At 41.9% G+C, this 21,293-nt stretch overlaps 1 protein-coding gene across 1 annotated transcript in view; it reads right to left on the bottom strand.

The window, feature by feature from the left end:
• The window catches only part of pex5la (peroxisomal biogenesis factor 5-like a), a 103,437-nt gene that overhangs the window by 57,806 nt on the left and 24,338 nt on the right, over positions 1 to 21,293 (bottom strand). Inside the window, 1 exon segment of the mRNA XM_039607085.1 lies at positions 6,119 to 6,314. Coding sequence (XP_039463019.1) covers positions 6,119 to 6,314 — 196 coding nt within the window.

The raw sequence follows: 21,293 nt of genomic DNA, 5'->3' as shown, positions 1-21,293 counted from the left end.
TAGGTTACTATGTGCGTGCAAGATTACTTCTCAGCTTCCTACAGAGTTTATTGCTGTGGATGCTTCACTTAGCTGTAACGATCAAAGTGTGCTCTTGTATCCAGGATCTTTAGCTACACTTAAACTTACCCTCCGAGCTTAAACTGTCCTAATACCGCCTACAACCTCTCGCAGGAACACAACTGTTCGAAGCTCGTCCGATAATTGCTAAGGCTATATTACATAACAGTAAAAACAGATTATATAAGAGGTCAAATTGATTTTCCCAGCCCACTGTCGTCCTCTTCACCTTGACTCTATGGCAGCAGCTGTCCTGCAGAAACCAACGACGACTCGCCCTCACGTCACGTTTTGCCCACTGCCAGAAGACAGATAGTACTGTATGCTGTTAATCCTTTTAAGACACCCAGATGTCACTAAATCACTTCTTCACAGGAGACTACACATTTCATCTCAGGAAATGGCTCGTCTTCCTGCAATTAAATCTGCTGACCAGCAAGAGACAAACCTCCGTTCATCACGTTTGAGTTTCTGCATTTTGTCAGGCTGCCCGTTCAGTCAGAGGAGAGCACACTAGAAGCCTTTTAGCTAGATCTTATTAGGGCTTTTTCACATTTCCACTTTCCAGCAAAATGGATTAGACTTTTCTCCCGCTAATTTCCTCAACTGATCATGTTGCAAAATGCATGCGCCTGAGGGAGACGTTCCTTGAAAGCCTAATGCTCTTAATAGAGTCCCAAAAGCCACCTGCTCCCTCTCTCCAGACTTTCTCACTATAACATGTCTCGATAAGACGTTGCCAGCATTTACATGGCCAGAGACGAATCATAAAGGCTTCGATGAAGTCTAAAAAGATGTGTTGTTAGTTGTTTAGACCGAATGGCAGGAGATGCAGTTTTGAAACAGCTGAATCTTCTCTGTGTGCAGTGTTTACGTGAGCCAGCAGTGTACACGGCCCACCAGGCTTGTGTTCACTTTGTACTGGCTTGCAGTCCTGGCTAACCTTCTGTGTCGTTCAATTCAATTTCTCGACAAGGTGGCAGATTTTCTGTTTTTCTGAATTATTATATGTACGTTACTGTTTTTAGCAATTTTAGTAATCCATTACTTCAGACAGGGTTCTGATCTCTCCCAAATTAGGAAGCAGTTTCTTCAGCCAATAGCAAAACAAGGAGTCTGTCATAGATGGTTTGGTTCCCACGGAGCCCCAATCTCAGTGTCATGCAGTTGGTGTGGGAGTATATCAGGAGACAACGAGACTGTCTTTAAATATAAAGAATTAAAGATATTTAAACATATCCGTGCTTAATCAGATGTTTATTAAACCACAATATATCATATGGGGCTATTAAGGATTTATCTTTTGGTCTAAGACTATGAAATTTCAGTAAATGGCACAATTATTACATGCTTTAATCAACTCTCTGAAGTGATCACTGCTGTTCAAACCTGTCTCTAACTCCAAGCAATTAGAATATATAGTTGTGTGTGTTTGTATATCTATATATATATACACATATATATATATACACATATATATATATATACATATATATATGTGTATATATATGTATGATCTCCCTCACCAAAATCAATGACTAGACTATTTGTGTATGTATTTTAGAAGTGACTTTATTTTATATTTGAATAAGAAAAACCAAAAGAAACACGTAGACCCCAGTACAATTAAAACTAGTCAATTATAAACAAATTCACTAATTTTTCTATTTTAACAAAGGGTCTGTAGCAGGGTGTCCAACTCCAGGCCTCGAGGGCCGGTGTCCTGCAGGTTTTAGATCTCAGCCTGTGTCAACACACCTGAATCAAATGATGAGTTCATTACCAGGCCTCTGGAGAACTTCAACACATGTTGAGGAGGTCATTTAGCCATTTGAATCAGCTGTGTTGGATCAAGGACACATCAAAAACCTGCAGGACACCGGCCCTCGAGGCCTGGAGTTGGACACCCCTGGTCTATGAGGATTAAATAATTTTTTTAAACAGCATTAGTGACCCTTCATTACTTCAATTTTCCTCCATTTAGCGTTGGCTTGATTTGTCAGGTTGCTGCTTGGTATAATATCTGTATTGGTGTGGTGGTTTCAGTGGCTTTTTTGAGGGAATTTGTTTTGAATTCTTATTTTAGAATTATTTAATAAGGAAATACTAGAGAAAATCTATAAGGTTAAATGGCGACAAAGCAGCATATAAGAGAAGAGAAACATTTCTAGCTAAAAAGTGCAAATAGTCACTTTTATCAACCATTGGTAGATGAAAGTTTCACTGAGATATCGCAGATATATTCAGATATGGTGATAAATAAGGACATAACATCAATTCTTTACTTTGTGGTCAGAAACCTGGACACAGCTTGTGTGCCATGTTAGCCACATGGTATAGTATGAAGTAGTTTCTGATGCATGTCTTTGCGCTGCTGGCTCACCTCTAGCCTCTCACCTCTTTCATGTTTTCCTCTTGGCTTCAGAGAGAAGCCGCAAACAATAGCTGGGTCCCTCTGTGGAAATGGAAAATTGATCACAGTCAGGGATGAGCTTATCCTCTGTGGGTTTGAGTGGAAAATGTTTGCTGCACTACTGAGTGCAGTGAGCTGATATATGGTGGCAAATAATAATAATAAGCGGTCCACTGGAGCATTGTGACTGACTCAAACAGAAGATGTAAATAAATAAGGAAGACTCTCCACATACAAATCTGTCCCTTCACAAAAGCTAAAGTTCAGATTTCAGAGCAGAGCTGCACTCAGACCTCTGCTGCTGAGAAGAAGCGGTGCTTTGTCGCTGACACAGAGAACAGACATCTTAGCTGAATAAGTTTGGACATGTGGTGGAATGGGCTAGGATTAACATTCATACAGCCTAAATCTATCACATGAAGACATACAGCATGAAAAGTCTCAGGCCCTTTTTGATTTTTTTATATTTGGTTTGGAAAATAAACAGAAATAGTTTATTGGTGAAAGCATTTCTAGTCTACATTCATTATTCCATCAGTTAATAATAATAACACCACTGAGCGAAAAGCCCAAACTGTGACAGAGTGTCACGATCCTGGGTTATTTCACCCAGCGTTTGGAGCTTTCTTGTGTTTTCATGTCATTTTGTATCATGTTTAAGTCCTCTTTGGTAGTCTTAAGTTGATTCTGTAGTACGGGAGTGTCCAACTCGAGTCCCCGAGAGCTGCTGTCCTACAGCATTTAGATGCATCCCTACTCCAACACAGCTGAATGAAATGGTTGGATTACCTCTTCAGCACACCATCAAGCTTGGCAAAGGACTGGTAACAAGCCATTCATTAGAGTCAGGTGTGTCGGAACAAGAGCGCATCAAAAAGCTGCAGGACAGCAGCTCTCGGGGATAAATAAAGTCTGTCTGACTCTGACTCCGACTCCAGGACTGGAGTTGGACACCCCCGTCTATTGCCTTGGTTGTTCCGGTTTAGATTTTGATTAGTTCGTATTTCCGCCTTGTGTCTTTGCCCTCGGTGTGTCTGTGATAATATTTGTTGTGAGTTCTTGTGTCTCGTTTCCCTCGTGTTTCATTCTGTCTTCCCCTGCCTGTCATGTTATCCATGTTTCCCCAGTCAGGTCTCTCTGCGTGTGTTCCCGTTACTTCCTGTTTTACTTTGGTAGTCTCCTGTCTCTGTGTTATGTTAAGCTTTGCGTCCTATGTCTGGTTGTGTGTAATTTGCCCCGGCTGTGTTCCTGATGAGTTTCCTGTTCCCTTGTCGTTCCCTGTGTATCTCCCTCATACCGTCTGTATGTTCTGCCTGCCAAGCCTGCCTGGTTTATTTTGTATCTTCAGGTTTAGTTACTTTTTTCCTAGTGTCCAGCAATAAAGCTGCTTTTTGAGTTTAAGTTTCACCTCCACATATGAGTCTGCGTTGCATCCTTTCCTGCCTACCTGCACGCAGACCATGACACAGAGTCTCCACCGTGTTTTACACATGGCTGTACAAACTCATCGTTGAACCTCTGTCTTGGCCTCCTCTGTACCGTAAAATGTTTTGATATTTTTCATGTGGAAAAACTTTGAAAAACCTCCAGAAAGCCCAGAGTACTGCTGAAGACCAGTTTGTTCCACAGTACTGTACATGTAAAAAAACATTAGCCGTTACCTTTAAAAATAAGTTTTTCTCTTTGATGGAAAGGGAGAATGATGAGGTTCAGACTGAAATGCACCCCCGCTTAAGATACACTTAAGATATTGATGTAAGTAACTGACTTCCAGTAGTGCTAATACTGTGGATAAGGCAGGCTTACACCTATAAATGTTGCTGTCACTTTTACTGCTGATATTTAAACCGAGGTGGCTCGTAAGGTTTTCTGTCAGCCTGACATTTCCTGCCATGTTTACTGGCCTTCATACTTGTTATGGGGATAGCTTCTTATAATGAATGGGGAACTTTGGCAGCAAACATGCCACTGAAAGCTGCAACCTGATGTGCTTGAAAAATAATTTAGGTAATTTATTGTGCTTACAGCAGCTCATCCATCACTGTCACAAACTATTGGCTCACACGGTCCAGCGCGAGTCTTTGCAGCAGCAGCACATTAAGACGAAGCATTCCTTTGTTGGAGGCTAATACAAATCATGTTCAAAATTGCTTCCTGCAGCTGAAGGAAATTTACGTTCCAGTACAAATAACTGCACTCTACACTTAGGCTTGTCTGCTGAGAATATTTAGTACCCACTCGTGTTCCCTAGTAGTTTATAAAGACTTGAGAAATGTGACATTAAGTCAGTGTTGGGCTAATAAACATGTCTGAGCTCTAGACATGATCTAACTCTCAAAGCCTAAAACTAATTTAAAGGACACTGTTTAGTTTGTAAAGCAATGTTCTTTGTGCTTGTGGGAAATTATCTTATTTAAATGCAATTATTCAAATGTGCACATGATTATAATCCTGAAACACAGCGTGGTGGATTCATTTCTCATGTCTAATCAGGTTTTTGATTCCTTGGTTACCTCATTTCCTCCATAACAACGCTGCAGTTCGAGCCACTGAACTAATTAGATGCGTCAATGGCTGCGGAAAAGTTGTTTTTTTAATTGTTTTGTGTAGTAATGTTATCTAATGTACCATACTGTAGCATAGTGTCACAGTTCTATAATAACAAAGAAGTGGTTCTTTCAGCTCAGTCTGACAACGTATTATAATTTAAAACATTTCAACACCTGGTAAAACTAAGTGTTCCGTGTGTGAGTGATGTTTTTTTAAAGAGGCATATTTAATTTCCTCTACATGTTAGACATGAAAAAGTACAGCGCAGTCCTTTGTGTGGTTAATGTACAGCCTGTAAACTGATTTGGGGGCTTTGACACATTTTCCTGATACATAACAGGACAAAAACTAAAATTTAATAAATGTTTAACTACATGTATCTTCCTGTCTTTATGCTGAGCTATGCTATAACTGGCTCCACTTCACCTGTAGTATCAATCCTCATCCCTTCCTCAAAGTCAGACGACACCAATTCATAGATTCATTTATTAAAATAACAATAAAAGTAAATTCAGTTTGGTGTCTTGTGAAGTAAATCAGCTTATCCTGTTCAACCACAAATGGCTTGGTTGGTGATCTAACTAATGCCTCGCCTGGTGATTTCACAGAAAAGTCTGTGTGGATTTAAGCTCTGGTGACGCTTTCAGTGTCTCAGTCAACAGAAGAAGTTTCAGCGATTCACTGAAAACATTTATGCGGCTGCATTCCTGCACCAGCAGCATTTACTACTGTCAGGTTTGTGCTGCAAATCAGACCCAAGAAAAACTGTTTGACTTTGCTTTAGTGTCACACACAAAGGACAGACTGTCTTGTAAGGTCAAAACATGAGGCACAGACTTAAGAAAGTGTTAAAAAACTGGAACACAAAAGCTGCCAGTGTTAGGGTTTTTTTTACTGTTACATGTAGACGCATCTGCAAATCACGACCTTATCGTGGTCGAGGGGTTTCTGTGTCCCAGGGATCCCAGGGGCTATGTTGTCCGGGGGCTTCTAGCCCCTGGTAGGGTCTCCCATGGCAAATTGGTTCTGGGTGAGGGACCAGACAAAGAGGGATTCCGAAGACCCCTATGAGAAGACCATCGAGGAACAGTTCACCCTGCCCAGGATAGGATTACCGGGGCCCCGCCCTGGAGCCAAGCCCGGGGAGGTGGCTGGGCCTGGCACAGCCCGAAAAAGGGACATGGGTCCATCCCCCTGCAGGCCCACCACCTGCAGGAGGCACCGTAGGGTTCGGGCGCTTTGTGAGCCGGACGGCGGCCAGGAGCAGGGGCCCTGGCGGACCGATCCCCGGCTGCCAAGACATGTAGATGGTTGAAAGAATGACCCTAAAGTCTGTGGACATGATCCATTATATTCATATACATTACTAGTACAAACATCTATAGACATAAAGGATTCCAAGCTTGTTTACCGTGTCTAAGGAGGAATGATGCAAGGAAGTATAAAAAGATCCTGTTTTTACAAACAATCTAATGTGGATAAGATAAAACAGCAGGGTCCCACTGAAAGAAAAATGTCTTCATAGTGCTATTAGACACCAAATCCTCAGAGGCTCAATTCACCAGAGCTCAAACATGAAACCTAAATTCAAAAACAAGCTGCTGTGGAGTGATGCTAACATATTATTTATGACCAGCCATGTCTCCCACCTAATGGTGGATCCAATGATGTTTACTGTACTGCAGATGTAGTCCTCAATTTATCAGCAAAGAATTAATTAACTGCTGTTTCATCAACACTCTCTATAATAAGGTTAGATTTATGTACAGGAAAATCATCATTCCACAGTTTCCCTGTAAACCTAATTTCAGTGCAGCAGAACTGGATGTATTCATTATGGAGAGGATGTGCCATGGCAGAGCTTTCACAAAAATGAAGTGACACTCTGGGAAAGGCAGAGGACGGTAATGCCTTATAATGGGGATAGATGGTGAAAAGCTGTCCCTGAGGGTTTACAGACGGCTACTCCCTAGGACAACTGAGAAAACATGGCTTAAATAAAATCAGAGCAAAGGCAGCATGCTACTGAGTGTGCACCAGACTACTATGGCCCAATCACCCGTGAATCCACCTCTTGAGTTCACACCGGTAAGAATCAAATGCAGTCAAAGACGGGATGCACAGTACACCTACCAGTGTTCTCAGGACTTCACTTTTGTCATGTTACTGCCTTATTCAACCAAAATGTTGCTTGAAATTCTCACAAATTTAGGAAAAATAAAAAAACCTAATAACAGCACGCTCAAGTACTCACAGACTTTCTAAGCAATTACAGCCTCAAGCCTTTTGAGTATGACGCGACAAGCTTGGCACACCTATTTTTGGGCAGTTTCTTCCATTTTTCTCAGCAGAACTTCTCAAGCTCCATCAGGTTGGATGTGTACAGTCATTTTCTGATCGCTCCAGAAATATTCAACTGGGCTCTGGCTGGGCCACTCAGAGACATTCACAATGCAGGAACTCCAGCAACACTTAAGGGAAGAGGAACAACTTTATTGACTGACCAATGAGTTTCGGCTTGTGGCCTTCATCAGGGTCACCTTGGAAGTAGGTGAAGTTGTGCCAGAAATTCTTGCTGTGATGTTTTCCACTCAGAGACATTCACAGAGTGGTCCCAAGGCCATCAAGGTTATCAGCAAGGATGTGTCTGTGCATTGTTGTATTCATCTTTCCCTCGACCCTGACTAGTCTCCCAGTTCCTGCTGCCACAAAACATCCCCACTGCATGATGCCACCACCACCATGCTTCACTGTATTGGCCAGGTAAGTGGTGCCTGGATTTCTGCAGACATGATGCCTGCCATTCAAGTCAAAGAGTTGGTTTCATTACACCAGAGAATTCAGAATTAGACCAGAGACCAGAGGACTATCACGTGCCTTTTACTGAGGACCATACAGGCCTGATTGATTAAGTGCTTCAGAAATGTCCTTCTGGAAGGTTCTCCCCTCTCCACAGGGCAACACCGGAGCTCTGTCAGAGTAACCATCTGATTCTTGCTCACCTCCCTTACTCCCTTCTTCCCCAATCACCCAGATCGGCCAGCTCCAGGAAGAGTCTTGGTGATTCCACCATTATGGATGATGGAGGCCACTGTGATCACTGACACCTTCAATGGCACAGAAATCTTTCTATATCCCTCCCTAGATCTGTGCTTCAGACAAGTGAGTGCCTTTCCAAATTATGCCCAGCCAACTGGACTTACCACAGCTGGACTCAGGTTGTAGAAACATCTGACAGGTGTGGAGTGGAGACAGGATGCACCTGAGCTCAATTTTGAGTGTCATGAAAAGGCTGTAGATAGTTTTAGTTTTTTATTTTTAATACATTTGCAAGACTTTCAAGCAATGTTTTTGTCACTGCAGGAGGATTACTTTACAAAACCCCCAGATTCAAGATCTGAAAGGATGTTATTGAAGCCAGAGTTAGAAAAAAATTTAAAACAGCCAGTTGACACACCACAATATGATACTAATACAATTACAACTACTGTTTCTCTTTTGTACATTATTTTTCAGTTTTAATTTTTCTAATATATCTTTAATGAACTTTTTCTTGCTGGATTAATAAAGCCTGTGTGTCTACAAAGCTTCCAAATGTGCTTTAGAAAAGTGTGTGGCTCTGACGCTCGCAATGAAATGTGAAAATGAAACATAGGTCGGGGCTCATAAAAGATTCACATGGGATCACAGAGCATGTAAAAAGCATGCCAGTTCAAGTTAGACTGTACAAGGGGGGAGATCGACATCCAACACCACCTGACCGATGAGTATGTAGGACGACTGGACACTGTATCCACTCATCTGTAAGTACTTGTAAACTGGTGAGAGAAACAGCTAAAGAAAAATAAGGATTTTGTCGGTTGTCAGTGTGCTTGGTTGAGCACTCAGAGCGCTGGATAAAGCGTTTCTGTTTGTCATTATAACTGCATACATTAACATTTTTATACTGCTTAACCTAGGCTACTAATGCTAAAGAACTGTGTGTGTGTGTGTGTGTGTGGAGGTAAGGAAACTGAAAGAGATAATAGGATTTAAAACTAATTGAACTGTCAAGAAATGTGTATTTTGTTCCTTGTGATGTCTCTTTAAAAAACAACAGTAACTACTTTCATATGTATTTGGCTTTAATAAGAATTACATTTGTGAAATGAGGAATTTGGTTTCAGAGGATTGTTGCCTCATGATGTGTTCATCCTTTAGCACGGTCTTTGTTTTCTTACACTCTCGAGGGGTGACTCCACTCAGAACCAAAATAATGGGCTTTGGTTCGACTTCCACTCTCTTAGGCAGAAGATTGATTTTTTTTCTCCCCTGATTCTTTAAACGAGTCCTCGTGTCAAAAAGGTGAGATGGAACGACAAAGCATCAAAGTCCGTCTGTGCACGGATTATTGTGTTTTAGGAAAACCCATTGATAGTTCTGTACAGGCTGTCAGATCCAATGGATAAAGAGCAGGCTTTTATGTGAGCAGTAGTTTATATAGCTGTAGTAATATATATATGTATAGTCACCTATTAGTCATTGAAGCTACAGGAGACGTCAAACTGTGAAATCTGCAGTCAGATTAAGAAAAGAATAACTTTACTGTGCTCTCACAGTCGTGATGTTCTGAATTTCATAACCTTCACTTGCTGCTACCAAGGGTGATTTTGAATAAAGTATGGGCCGCTGCTCATTTTGGTTGACGAGTTCATTAATTTAGTTGTGAAAGAATGGCATCTTGAGAACTGAGCTGTAATGTTCAGCATATAAAGAGCAGATCTTTTGTTCAAACAGATGCCAGATAAAGCGTATGGGATATGTAAGGCTTCCTGGACGACATGATTAAAACATTTGTACAACATGAAAACTGTTAAACTTTGTACTTTACAAAAAATAAAAGAGCTCATTTATCTTCTGATTCTCACTTATAGAGTTTATATTCTGTCATATGCAAAGCTGTGGCAAAGGTTAAGGACAGTTTTGTGACCTTAAGTAAAGCTCTGCATTTAATGTTGCCCTATCCACCTTTCACTTTGTCAGACAGACACAACAGTGGAGCTGTGCAGGTTTGTCTCCTGTTAGCTTTGGCCATGCACCATGTTGCTGATGAGAGTCACACAACAAAGAGGTTTTTTCCACATAAAAGTAATGTAGACTTAATCAGGGTATATAAGTATTTGTTGATACCAGTTAAAGTTAAACGATACCAGTGACGTTCCACCAGGGAAAGCAAAGCAGGCACTGCTTGCCCCCCAAAATCTAAAATAGACATAAATTACAGTGTTAATCACCAACTTAAAGCATTTCAAACAGTGTTCAGTCTCACAAGCTTCCATCATCCTGTGGATATAGATGTGTATTATGTGGAAGAGGTTTCACTCTGCTTGTCTTCCATTCCACTGGAATATGTAGTACAGGTCTATTTCATGAGTGTGTCTGTGCCCCTTTAACATAGCCTGAGCTTGCCAGACTGAGAGCCAGCAGCTTTTTCTGGAGTTTGTGCCAGGCTGTTGTAGGTAAAGGCCCGGGTCTCTGGCAGGAAACAGAGGGGAGACTCCCATGCTAGACAAGGTGCTGCTGGCTCTGGTTTCACTGCTCTGAGATCAGTTATCATCTGTGCATTTGTGGACAGAAAATTACATTAGCAAGCATTCTGTCATGGTCTCCGTGCCTGCCCGGCCGGCCCCACAAGGCTACATGTGCTGTGTTGGTTCTCTCTCTCTCCCTCTCTGCCTGGGCGGAGCTCACTGTGGGCTCCCGCCCTTGGCCCACACACCTGACAACAATCACCTGTCATCACCGGGAGCACTATTTGAGGCTGGAACACAGATCCTCTCGTCGCTGGATGATTGTTCTACAGACGTTAGTGTTCCTCATAGCTCCTGCGAACCTGTGCTTAATAATTTGAGATTCATGATTAGTTTGTGACTTCCCTTCTCTTCTGCTTCAGACCTTCCTCCTCGGACCTGTGACCTCCCTGCCGTGTGAACGTGTGTGAGTGTGAGAGAGCTACCCTGTGATTCCCTGGAGTTTTGGATTCCCCTTCACTGTATATATTGTGCACTGGTGCTGTAAATAAACTGTTTTTGGAGACGTCTAACCGCTCTGCGCCTGAGTCCTACAACCAGATTGTGACACATTCTGAGATTTATTGTCTTAACATATCGCTTTGCTCTTACTAACTACCTTGACCATCAATGTAAGCAGAGAAGTCACTGATAGGGAAGGCCAAAAGTCACATGAAATGTTGACATAAATAGACTTCATCTCATTAACTGGTTCACCGGGTATACTGGACCAAGGCCATTTCATAGTAGTAGGCCCCTACAGTTTTGAGAGTCACAGGGCGTTTCTCAATATGTGTACTTGTGCGTACTTGCGTTCTCGTGTACTCGTGATACGTCATCAGTCGGAGACCAAGTACTGTTCCAATTCGAAGTACGCATCAAGCCGAGAACGCGAAAAAGTCCCGGATGTGTTCTCGCTCCGCCCGTTTTATCGAGCATGATAAAATATAAATATCCCAGAATGCATTTCGTCCAAAACTCAACAGCGGACTCCCAGCACATCGTTTTCAATCCCCCCCCCCCCCCCTCCGCTCGCGGACTTCTCACTACTCAGGTTAAAGAAACCCCAGCAGCTGTCTATAGTATTGAGTGTCCACTAGAATAGAAATAAAAGCGTTCTAACATCTCACCTGCTTGTTTTTATTAAGGTATGTACACGTATGTACATGTACACTATTTTTATTAATAGAGGTTTCACTACTGAGGTTAAAAATGATATATAAGTCACTTAGATCACTTCTAAATGTTAATGTTTGGTTTATTTCAGTGTTTTATTTGTTCCTGAGTAAACCGGTTTGGCTGTGATTACAGTTAAGCTTCATAACATGTTACTCACAGTTAAATTAAGAGGGGACGGCAGTAAAAACTCCGGACCTGTGACATCATCACGTCGCAGGTGTTCCAATTGTACATATCGCGAGTCCGTGCTCGCGTTCTCGGCGGGTACGTACTCACCGAGAACGCGAGTACGTACTCGCGTACTTGGGAATTGAGAAACGGCCACAGTCAGCACCTCAAAGACATGGGCTGACACTGCTTCTGTGTTTAAGCTGTGTTTCACGATTTTACCCCTTTATTGTTCCCTGCACCGTAGCAGTACACTTATATCGCTCTGACATGGTGTAAAAAAGTGCCACCAACAGTAAAAAGGAGGCTGATGTCACTGCTGCATGCTGGATACCTGCAGTCTAGTTTGTCAGTAGGATTTCAATGAAAGAGAGCCAAACTCAAGCAGACTAAAAAATACTAAATGCAAAATGTAGAATGTAAATATGTCCAGTGGAAGGAGTATTAAAAACTGAGAAGTGATTTCATAAAATTTAAATGATTTTAAATAAAGACTGTAAGTATAATAAATCTCGCTTCTTACCACTGCACACTGTAGACAAAACATGGTGAACTGAGATTACAAAACTAAACTAAACAGGATTTCAAGCAGTGACAAACAACTGAGTTCACCTTACACGACTAAAAAGTTGTACATGTGGCAACTGAGGATTGAGTGAGGAAAGAAAACTTGGCTGTTTAAGCAGTAGAAAGAAAATTAAATACATCTATGAAATTCCAAGGAGTTATTGAATATATATATAATATTGCAGTACTGAAGATAGAAAATTAATTTCCCCTGGAAAACATAGCCATGCGAGCAAAGTGTTCAGTTTCTTTGCCTGCAGTGACAGCCTTCTGTTGGCTGCATAGACTTATACAGTGTTATTAGACTGACTTTATTGTTCAGTCCCCAGAAAAGCCCAAGTGATCTGGCAGCAAGGCTCATAAAAGTAAGTCAAGCAATGTCTTTATTTTAGCTGTAAAACAAATAATGGTGAGTCAGTTCTCTCCACAGTAGCTACAGACTAACACTCAGAAACACCATCTGTGAGTTACTGAAGGAAGCGGTGAACCTGTGAAATACCAGCAATTCCTCATGTGAATTTGCTTCTCAATGCACTGTGTCGACAAAGAGTAATGGCATGCCGTGTTGGCTTGTTTTATTTTAAACAACAAACCCACTCACAGAGCAGGTGTAGTTGGTTTTTATAAAGAGTTTTAATGTGTGGCGTAAAGCAATGGTTTACAGTAGTGTTTATGGTATTTTCATTATTGTTCAGAGGACACTGACTGTCCAACAAATGAAAGTAAATTCAGGTTGACATAAAATATCCTCACACTTTCTGTAACATCTTTCTTTACTGATTTCAAATAACTGATATCTGTCATGAATCAGAAATCTGCAGAAAACTCTTTGACTTGATGTTGAAGGCCTGATGGACACCAGTGAGAACAATACACCAATCCAGACGTTAAACCCCTCCCACGATGGCGTAATCAAACGGACAGTCTCTCTTATTTACCATGTTCATTATAGCATAACTGCTTACTCGGCCGGTACCTTCAGCCAAACTCTTCCCTCCCTCATCAGTGCTCAGTATGCACAGTTTCACCAACAGCAGCAGAGCCGCCAGCTGGAGGATAAAATAAAAAGCTGACATTATTGTCATGAAAGAGTGCGCCGTCATCTCCATTCCTGACATGTTTCGGCACATCTGTTGCTATAATTAATACGAGTGAAAATAGCAAGGGCAGAACAGAGCAACACTGAAAGACTACTAAACAAATGTCATTTTTTATTCTTGATTTAACAGTGATTTGTAATTCCTCCTCTTCCAGGAACCACCTAGAAACACTCTGCAGCCCCTCCTCATATCCTGGCAGAACCAAACGCTTTAGACTCAGTGACCAATGTGCTCTTTCCTCATTACCTGCTCCATTAAGAAAAACTGTAGCGAAAGAGGACATTGAGCCTCTCTTGCTCATAGTCATTACTTACACTATAGCTGTGTTGCTACTTGCAGCTTGGCCTGCAGCTGGTAACAATGAGGGATGACAGTAAAAGCGGAGGATCTCCTTTGTGCATTGACCAAGAGGATACAGTAACCTGATTACTAGCGGCTGGCTGGAAAATAGCATTACATTCTCGCTGCAGACACGTCTCTCAGTTCGAGCCGCCGACTGTCCTAGATCAGGGCGGCTGCACGGCGTTTTTTTCCCCTGTAAATGACTTTGTCATCGTGCTTTTTAAAGTAGCCGTCATATGTGTGGCTTCTGGCAGGCATCTGCATCTGAGCAATTGCAAAATATGGCTTCTGCATTCATTACTATTCTACTCTACCAAGATGTGTTTGATTTAATTATCCATTTAGAATAGGGGATGCTGGTCCGGGTGCCTTTCAATTATATGACAAAGATGAGTTGTTGAGTACAGTATTCCCTTGGAGGTTATTGCTAGGTGCAGACTGTAGGAAGAAAATGGATCATATTGTGTAACTTCAAAGCTGAGAGCTAATCACAGGCTGACCTTTTAATAGTTGACTTAAACCAGAAAATTGCCTTTAATCACTTGGATACCTGCAATTCAATTCAGGCCCACACATTTGTCTGTTCTGTCTCAAGTATCAGTGGGACTGAAATAGACCTGGAGCTATTTAAGGAGAGAGAGGGGGATAGGAATAAAAGACACTGACATACGGCAAAAACTATCAGGAGTATACAGCAATCATAGTGGCTCTGAGCACTTTGAGCTAAATACTTAAGTCAGCATGAGAATAATGAACAGAGTAGCAAAGCTAACATGCTGATGCAATGCAGGCAGAATGTTTGCAAACATTAGCATTTAGGTTGCAAGCTAGCTGCATTCCAGATTTGTTTTTGCTGTTAAATAATGTTTAGTGTACTGTAGGCTGCAGGAGTAGCTTGTGGCCTATAGGCAACAAGACACAGAGATGTTGAAATGCATCGAGTCTAAACTTGCGATGGCATTTGCCACATTTATCTTCTATGAAGTCTTTACACAGATACTGGATATTTATTGATGCCGTGCAGAGCAGCTGACCTTGTTATGGGCTTTAGCTGCATTTGGGTGTAAGTGCATACTGGGCATCGCTGTGGCGTTGGGATGATTTTAAATAACCATAACTGAAAACTATGGACTTCCTGGTTGCATTACTGGCAACCCTGTAGCCTTCATCCTTTGGGTATCAACAGTTTTGACCTGTTGTGGACAAGCACGCCTGCACTGCTATCAACACAGTCATGTCTCTAAAGTAGTGAAAAACATTTCACAAGCAAAACTTGGTCATCCAAAAACATCTTACTAACAGCCTCCCTGCCTGAAAACAAGTGTTCATATTGTTGGTTTGATCATGTGCGTCCGATGTTACGCTGCACTACACTTTTAACAACAACATCAATTCAAAACAAAAACATCCTTAAATCATTTTAAGACCTCAAGCAACTGCATGACATCCTTGTTGACTTCAGTGCTCCCGTGGTACCTTTGTGCACACACACACACACACACACACACACACACACACACACACACACACAGTAATCAGGTTGCCCAGACACAGGCCCATGGGGCCCTTGTTACCTTGAGTGACTTTGGCCAATTAAAGCCTTTGAAAATAGCAGCTGCAGGAACAGAGAATTGTTGAGAGGAGGATGAGGAGGGGGAACGGATCCTTATGTGCAACCATCAGCACCACAACAGCCTTCTACCTGTTTTTATCCCTAGACTCCTTTCTTATTTATTCATTGGTCAAAATCCCGCTGACGTCTTTTTCTGTCTCCTGATAGCTTGTTTGATACTGTATGGCTTACTTAAACGGCAAGCAGAGAAGTAAGCAAGAGGCCCGTATATATGTGCTAACATATGGTAGGACTGGATCCAGATGATAGAAGGAAAAAATGGTTTAGTTGACAGATGTAAGCTGGGAATAAGGTTTTCGGTGTTTTGCATTTACTGGCAGTTGTAGGTCAAGCGTAGACCTCCTGAAATGATGTTATACTTGCCCATCCCCACCCTGATGACTATGGTGTCACGCTGCCTCTCCTGAGGGCCCTGACACCCAGCCCTACCTCCCTGCTGTCAGCCCACGATTCCCTTGTTCACAGGTCCCTTACTGAACTGAAGTCCTGCTGTGCAAATGAGATAGGCTTATTGTTCGAGGATGCTCACCCCTGCTGCGAGAGGAAATGAATGCTCGTTCGATGCAGGTATTTACATATTATAATGAGGCAAGACCACTTCAGAACAAAATATGCACAATATGTATATACTAATGAATAAAAAACAAATAAAAAGACTACATATAAATCTCCAAAATGGGCAAAAAAAATCCACCTATACAAAAAAGCATTTGGTTTACAAGTAATTCTAATCTAAACTGAACTGACAGGCATTTTGTCTAAAGGACACAATCTGGACCGGCGCCTAGTTGGGCTGATACCGTTATCAGGATAAAGTGAGCCAGGAAGCTTTTTGGGCTTGTGGTGTTCAGACAGATTCAGACAGAGATAAAGTAAACATTTTTAAAAGCTATTTGAGACACAGAACTACACCTCAGACTGCCAGCATCCTCTTCTCAATCATTTCTATCTCTCTCTGTTTTATTTTATAACTTTGCTCTCGAGCTGCTCTCAAAAACTTGTTTTATTGGTTGTGTTGTTGCTTTTTTTTAGTTTAAGATAAAACAATAAAATGAGCTTTGTAGGCTAGCATTGTTTGTATGTTGAACAGTTACCATATTACAGTGTTGCTTTATGCTCACATTACATTACCTCTGTGAATCTTAGGAGCTGAACTATGATCAGAGGGTTTTGATGTTGACAGGTTTTGGTTTGTTATTATTATTGACATAATATTAGTGGGAGTTATCTCTACATTTACTTGTATTCTGTTTATTTTCTGTTTTATTTTAAAGGTTACTTGTTTTTCACGAGTTCATTTTGCTGTATCACTTGTCATGATTGTCCACACCTGTTTTCAATACGTTCACCTGTGTCTCATCCCCCCATTTGTCATCTCACATTAAGTACTCAGTGCATAAATATTAAAGGTGGGAATCATCAGAAGAATGGTTGTGTGTCCATATACCTGTATGTTAGCCCTGCGACAGGCTGGTGACCTGTCCAGGGTGCACTGAGCCTCTCACCCAGCACAGCCAGGACAGACTCCAGCCCCTGTTTGAATTCAGTTTGTGCTGCTTTCTCATCTGCCCATAAACTCAGGCCTATTTTATGAGCTGTATCTATGACGTCACAGTGTGTGTGGGAAAAGGAGTGGGCAATATAGCCTCAAAATGATTTCATGATATTTCAGGGTAATTCAAAAAGTAATAAATATCATATTTCAACAAGATATTTATGACAATGTAGAAAAAAATATTGAACATTTTATCAGTGATTGCAGCCAGTAGCATTGAATTATTAGTGCAAAAAAGTGAAGGGCATTTTCCAGCCTTCTTTCCAGTGACCTACTGTCACTACCTAATTCAAAGTGTGAACCCACTGCTACAAGGTGCCAGCAGCATTATAGTGCAATAATAATGACACAGCAAAAATCAAATACAAAATTAACCTAAGTAGTGTTTGAGCAGCAACTTTTGTGTAAAAGTACAACATCGCAGAGCTGCGTAATACTGTCACACAATAAAAAATATTTTCTACCTGAGATGTCGTGACACCTTTTTAACCAGCTTCTTAAAGCAACGCTTTTCCACACACAAAGAGAGACTGGGTTAAAGAGAGACACAGGGAGGCGGCTTTACATGCAAAGGTGTGGGAAAAACGGAAAAGGAACAGCATTTCAAACTTTTGTCCAGAACCTAAACCCCCTTCTCCTAGAAGTAGTACGTGGAGAAAAAGAAGGCTCTGAGTCATAAGAGCCGCCCCTCTAAAGGAACCGAGCTGAAACGAGCTGGGACTCCCATCACTACTTCCTGTTACATGGAGAGCAGCCATCGAGTCCTCCTTGGTAGAGTCATTTGTTTGCTTTTGGGTCACACGTCAGCAGCTGCTAGTGTCCCCCGTTTCTTGCATATTTTGCAAAATATTCGAAGGAGTATTTGTTGAACTACTTGCCTTTTTAGATACTAAACCCTCATCTGAGGTTTTTAGCTCTGAGGTGTCTCTGATTGCCGTGTACGCAGCTGGACGTAAATGCATGCATTATTGTTGATATCATGTAAAAATGTGTTCTGGTATTAGTGCGAACAAAATGATTTGGCACAGATCTAACTGGGAGGTAGTTTGTTGGGTTTTCAGCTGAGCTGATATGACATTAGCTTTGCTGTCCTCAGCTAACGTTATGTCAGGATTTTGGTGCGTGAAATGAGACTTTAGGTTCATACCAAGCATTTTACTTCCATATAGCACTCCTAACAATCCCACATGTAATAGCCATCTGCTTTGTCCCATCTATGTTTAAAAAAACTACCCAAAAGAAGTCCATACATTTCATTTAACTGCAGATTGCTGATTTCTTCCTCTGATGCTTCCATCTTTGCTTTACATCTGTTTAAAAAGCTGTTGATTTTATTATTCCACAACTAAAAAGATATTTATAATAAGATGTAAGATATTTGTTGCCCCTGCATCTTTGCAATATTTCCAAGCGAAACATTGTGATGCTACACTTTACTGATTTTATTTTCCTGTCCTGTGTACCCTTTGTTAAAACATCTGTGTATGTGCTACTTTGTAATATTTGCTCTTTACATCATGCTTTCTCTGGTTTTCTCTCTGTATTTTTGTATTCTTGTTATCTTTTGGACTTATTTTCAGTGTTTTAATCGGCTCTTTAAATGTGCTTTTTTGGTTTCTCTGCCCTGGCAATAAATAGTTTTATGAAATCTGAAAAGTAAAATATTTTCCTAGCACAGCTCAGGAGAGGAATTGTCAAGGCTTCATATATCACCCTCAGACTGCTGGGACAGGCTCCAGCCCCCACTCCCGTGGTCCTCAGTTGGATAAGTGGTTAAGAAAAATGGATGGAAGTGGAGAGCCTAAAATGCTGCACAAACTTAATGTAAAGGCATATCCAGGTGGACCATTAAGCAGTCATCATGCACTTAGCAAATCATTGTAGTTACTGATGCTTTAAAAGCATTTACTGGACGAGTTCAGTAGATCCAGTTGGTGTGAGTCGCTGAGTGAAGCGGGTGACCTCACATGCTCTTTAAAGTGGAAAGTTTCTGGACGTACTTACAGGATTTAGAATTGGGAGCACTTGTAGGTACATGAATGAAAAAGTAGTGCAGTGAATGAACATACAGACTTCCTCACAGTGACAGAAGATCATACAAAGTCATTTCATTTTAAGAAAGGGTGCACTCAGCCGTCTAATGGCTCTATTGTGATCATCTCATTGTAATAGTACAAATCTGTCAAAACAAAGTAGGCCCCATGGAAAGGAGCACACCTTAAATGGGAGCTGCCAGCTGTTATAGATGGCTCTCTATTGTGACAATGTTTCACAATGGGCAACAATTACTTCTCTTTCAACATGTCTGTGTGGCTGTCTGAGTGCGTGTGCATGTGTGGGTTTGGGGAGGTGTGCAACTCAGTGTTGGTACACCTGACTCTGTGTGATAAAGAGGCACCGTGACAAAGACAGAAAGAGAGAGACATGCCCACAGGCAGCTCATTACACGTCTGCCACAATCATAAGAAATCTGTCAAATGATAAATGCCCTCTCACACTACCATTGATCTCGATGGATGCAGGAAACCATCTAACTAAAGACTGCATGACATCACTGACTAACCCAAAGAGCAATACATGGCCACAAATCTCTGAGACTTCGTATGAGCTCAGTATCCCACTGCATCCATCCATCCATCCATTCAACCATTCAACCATTCAGCCATTCAGCCATCCATCCATCCATCCATCCATCCATCCATCCATCCATTCAACCATTCAGCCAGCCATCCATCCATCCATCCATCCATCCATCCATCCATCCATCCATCCATCCATCCATCCATTCATCCATCCATCCATTCAACCATTCAACCATCCATCCATTCATCCATCCATCCATCCATCCATCCATCCATCCATCATTCATCCATCCATTCAACCATCCATACATACATCTATCCATCCATCCATTCAACCATCCATCCATTCAACCATCCCATCATCCATCCATCCATCCATCCATCCATCCATCCATCCATCCATCCATCCAATCATTCATCCATCCATCCATTCAACCATTCAACCATCCATCCATCCATCCATCCATCCATCATTCAACCATTCAACCATCCATCCATCCATCCATCCATCCATCCATCCATCCATCCATCCATCCATCCATCCATCCATCCATCCATCCATCCAATCATTCATCCATCCATCCATTCAACCATTCAACCATCCATCCATCCATCCATCCATCCAATCATTCATCCATCCATTCAACCATCCATCCATCCATCCATTCAACCATTCAACCATCCATCCATTCAACCATTCAACCATCCATCCATCCATCCATCCATCCATCCATCCATCCATCCATCCATCTTCTTCAGCTTATCCGGGGCCGGGTCGCGGGGGCAGCAGCCTAAGCAGAGAAGCCCAGACCTCCCTCTCTCCAGCCACCTCCTCCAGCTTTTCCGGGGGAACGCCAAGGCGTTCCCAGGCCAGCCGAGAGATATAATCTCTCCAGAATCTCCTAACCCTAACCCTAACCCTCACCCAGGAGGCGCCCAGGAGGCATCCTTGTCAGATGCCGGAACCACCTCAACTGGCTCCTTTCAATGTGGAGGAGCAGCGGCTCTACTCTGAGCCCCTCCTGGATGGCTGAACTTGTCACCCTTTGGAGGAAGCCCATTTCTGCCGCTTGTATCCGCAATCTCGTTCTTTCAGTCACTTCCCACAGCTCATGTCCATCGGTGAGCGTAGGGACGTAAATCGACCGGTAAATTGAGAGCTTTGGTTTTATGCTCAGCTCTCGCTTCACCGCAATGGAGCGGTGCAGCATCCGCATCACTGCAGCCGCAGCACCAATCCGTCTGTCGATCTCTGACTCCCTTCTCCTGTCAAAAGTGTGTATCCCACTTTTAAGATAATTTTTTTTAGTGCTGTTAACTTAAAATAAGCAGTAATCCCTTTTGAATTTCATGACCCTGATCAAGGGTTTCTCTGGCTCGATGCCATTTATTATGAGATATCAAAAAGCTGGGCTTTTCTCAGAGCGATGTCCTGATATGACTCTCAGAAATAATCAAAAATCACAAAAGCAGATTTAATGGAGAAAACTGCTGTTCATGTGAAGTAGCTATTTTGAATGGAGGGGACTCCTCCAGCAGTGTTTTCCATGTCCTGCGACCTGGCTCACCTTGTTGTGTCTTCTCATGTATTGATG

Source organism: Oreochromis aureus, linkage group 23 (assembly GCF_013358895.1).
Source record: "Oreochromis aureus strain Israel breed Guangdong linkage group 23, ZZ_aureus, whole genome shotgun sequence".
NCBI lineage: Eukaryota > Metazoa > Chordata > Actinopteri > Cichliformes > Cichlidae > Oreochromis > Oreochromis aureus.
The sequence above is the reverse complement of the archived record's forward strand: the minus strand, read 5'-3'. Positions and strand labels throughout refer to the sequence as shown.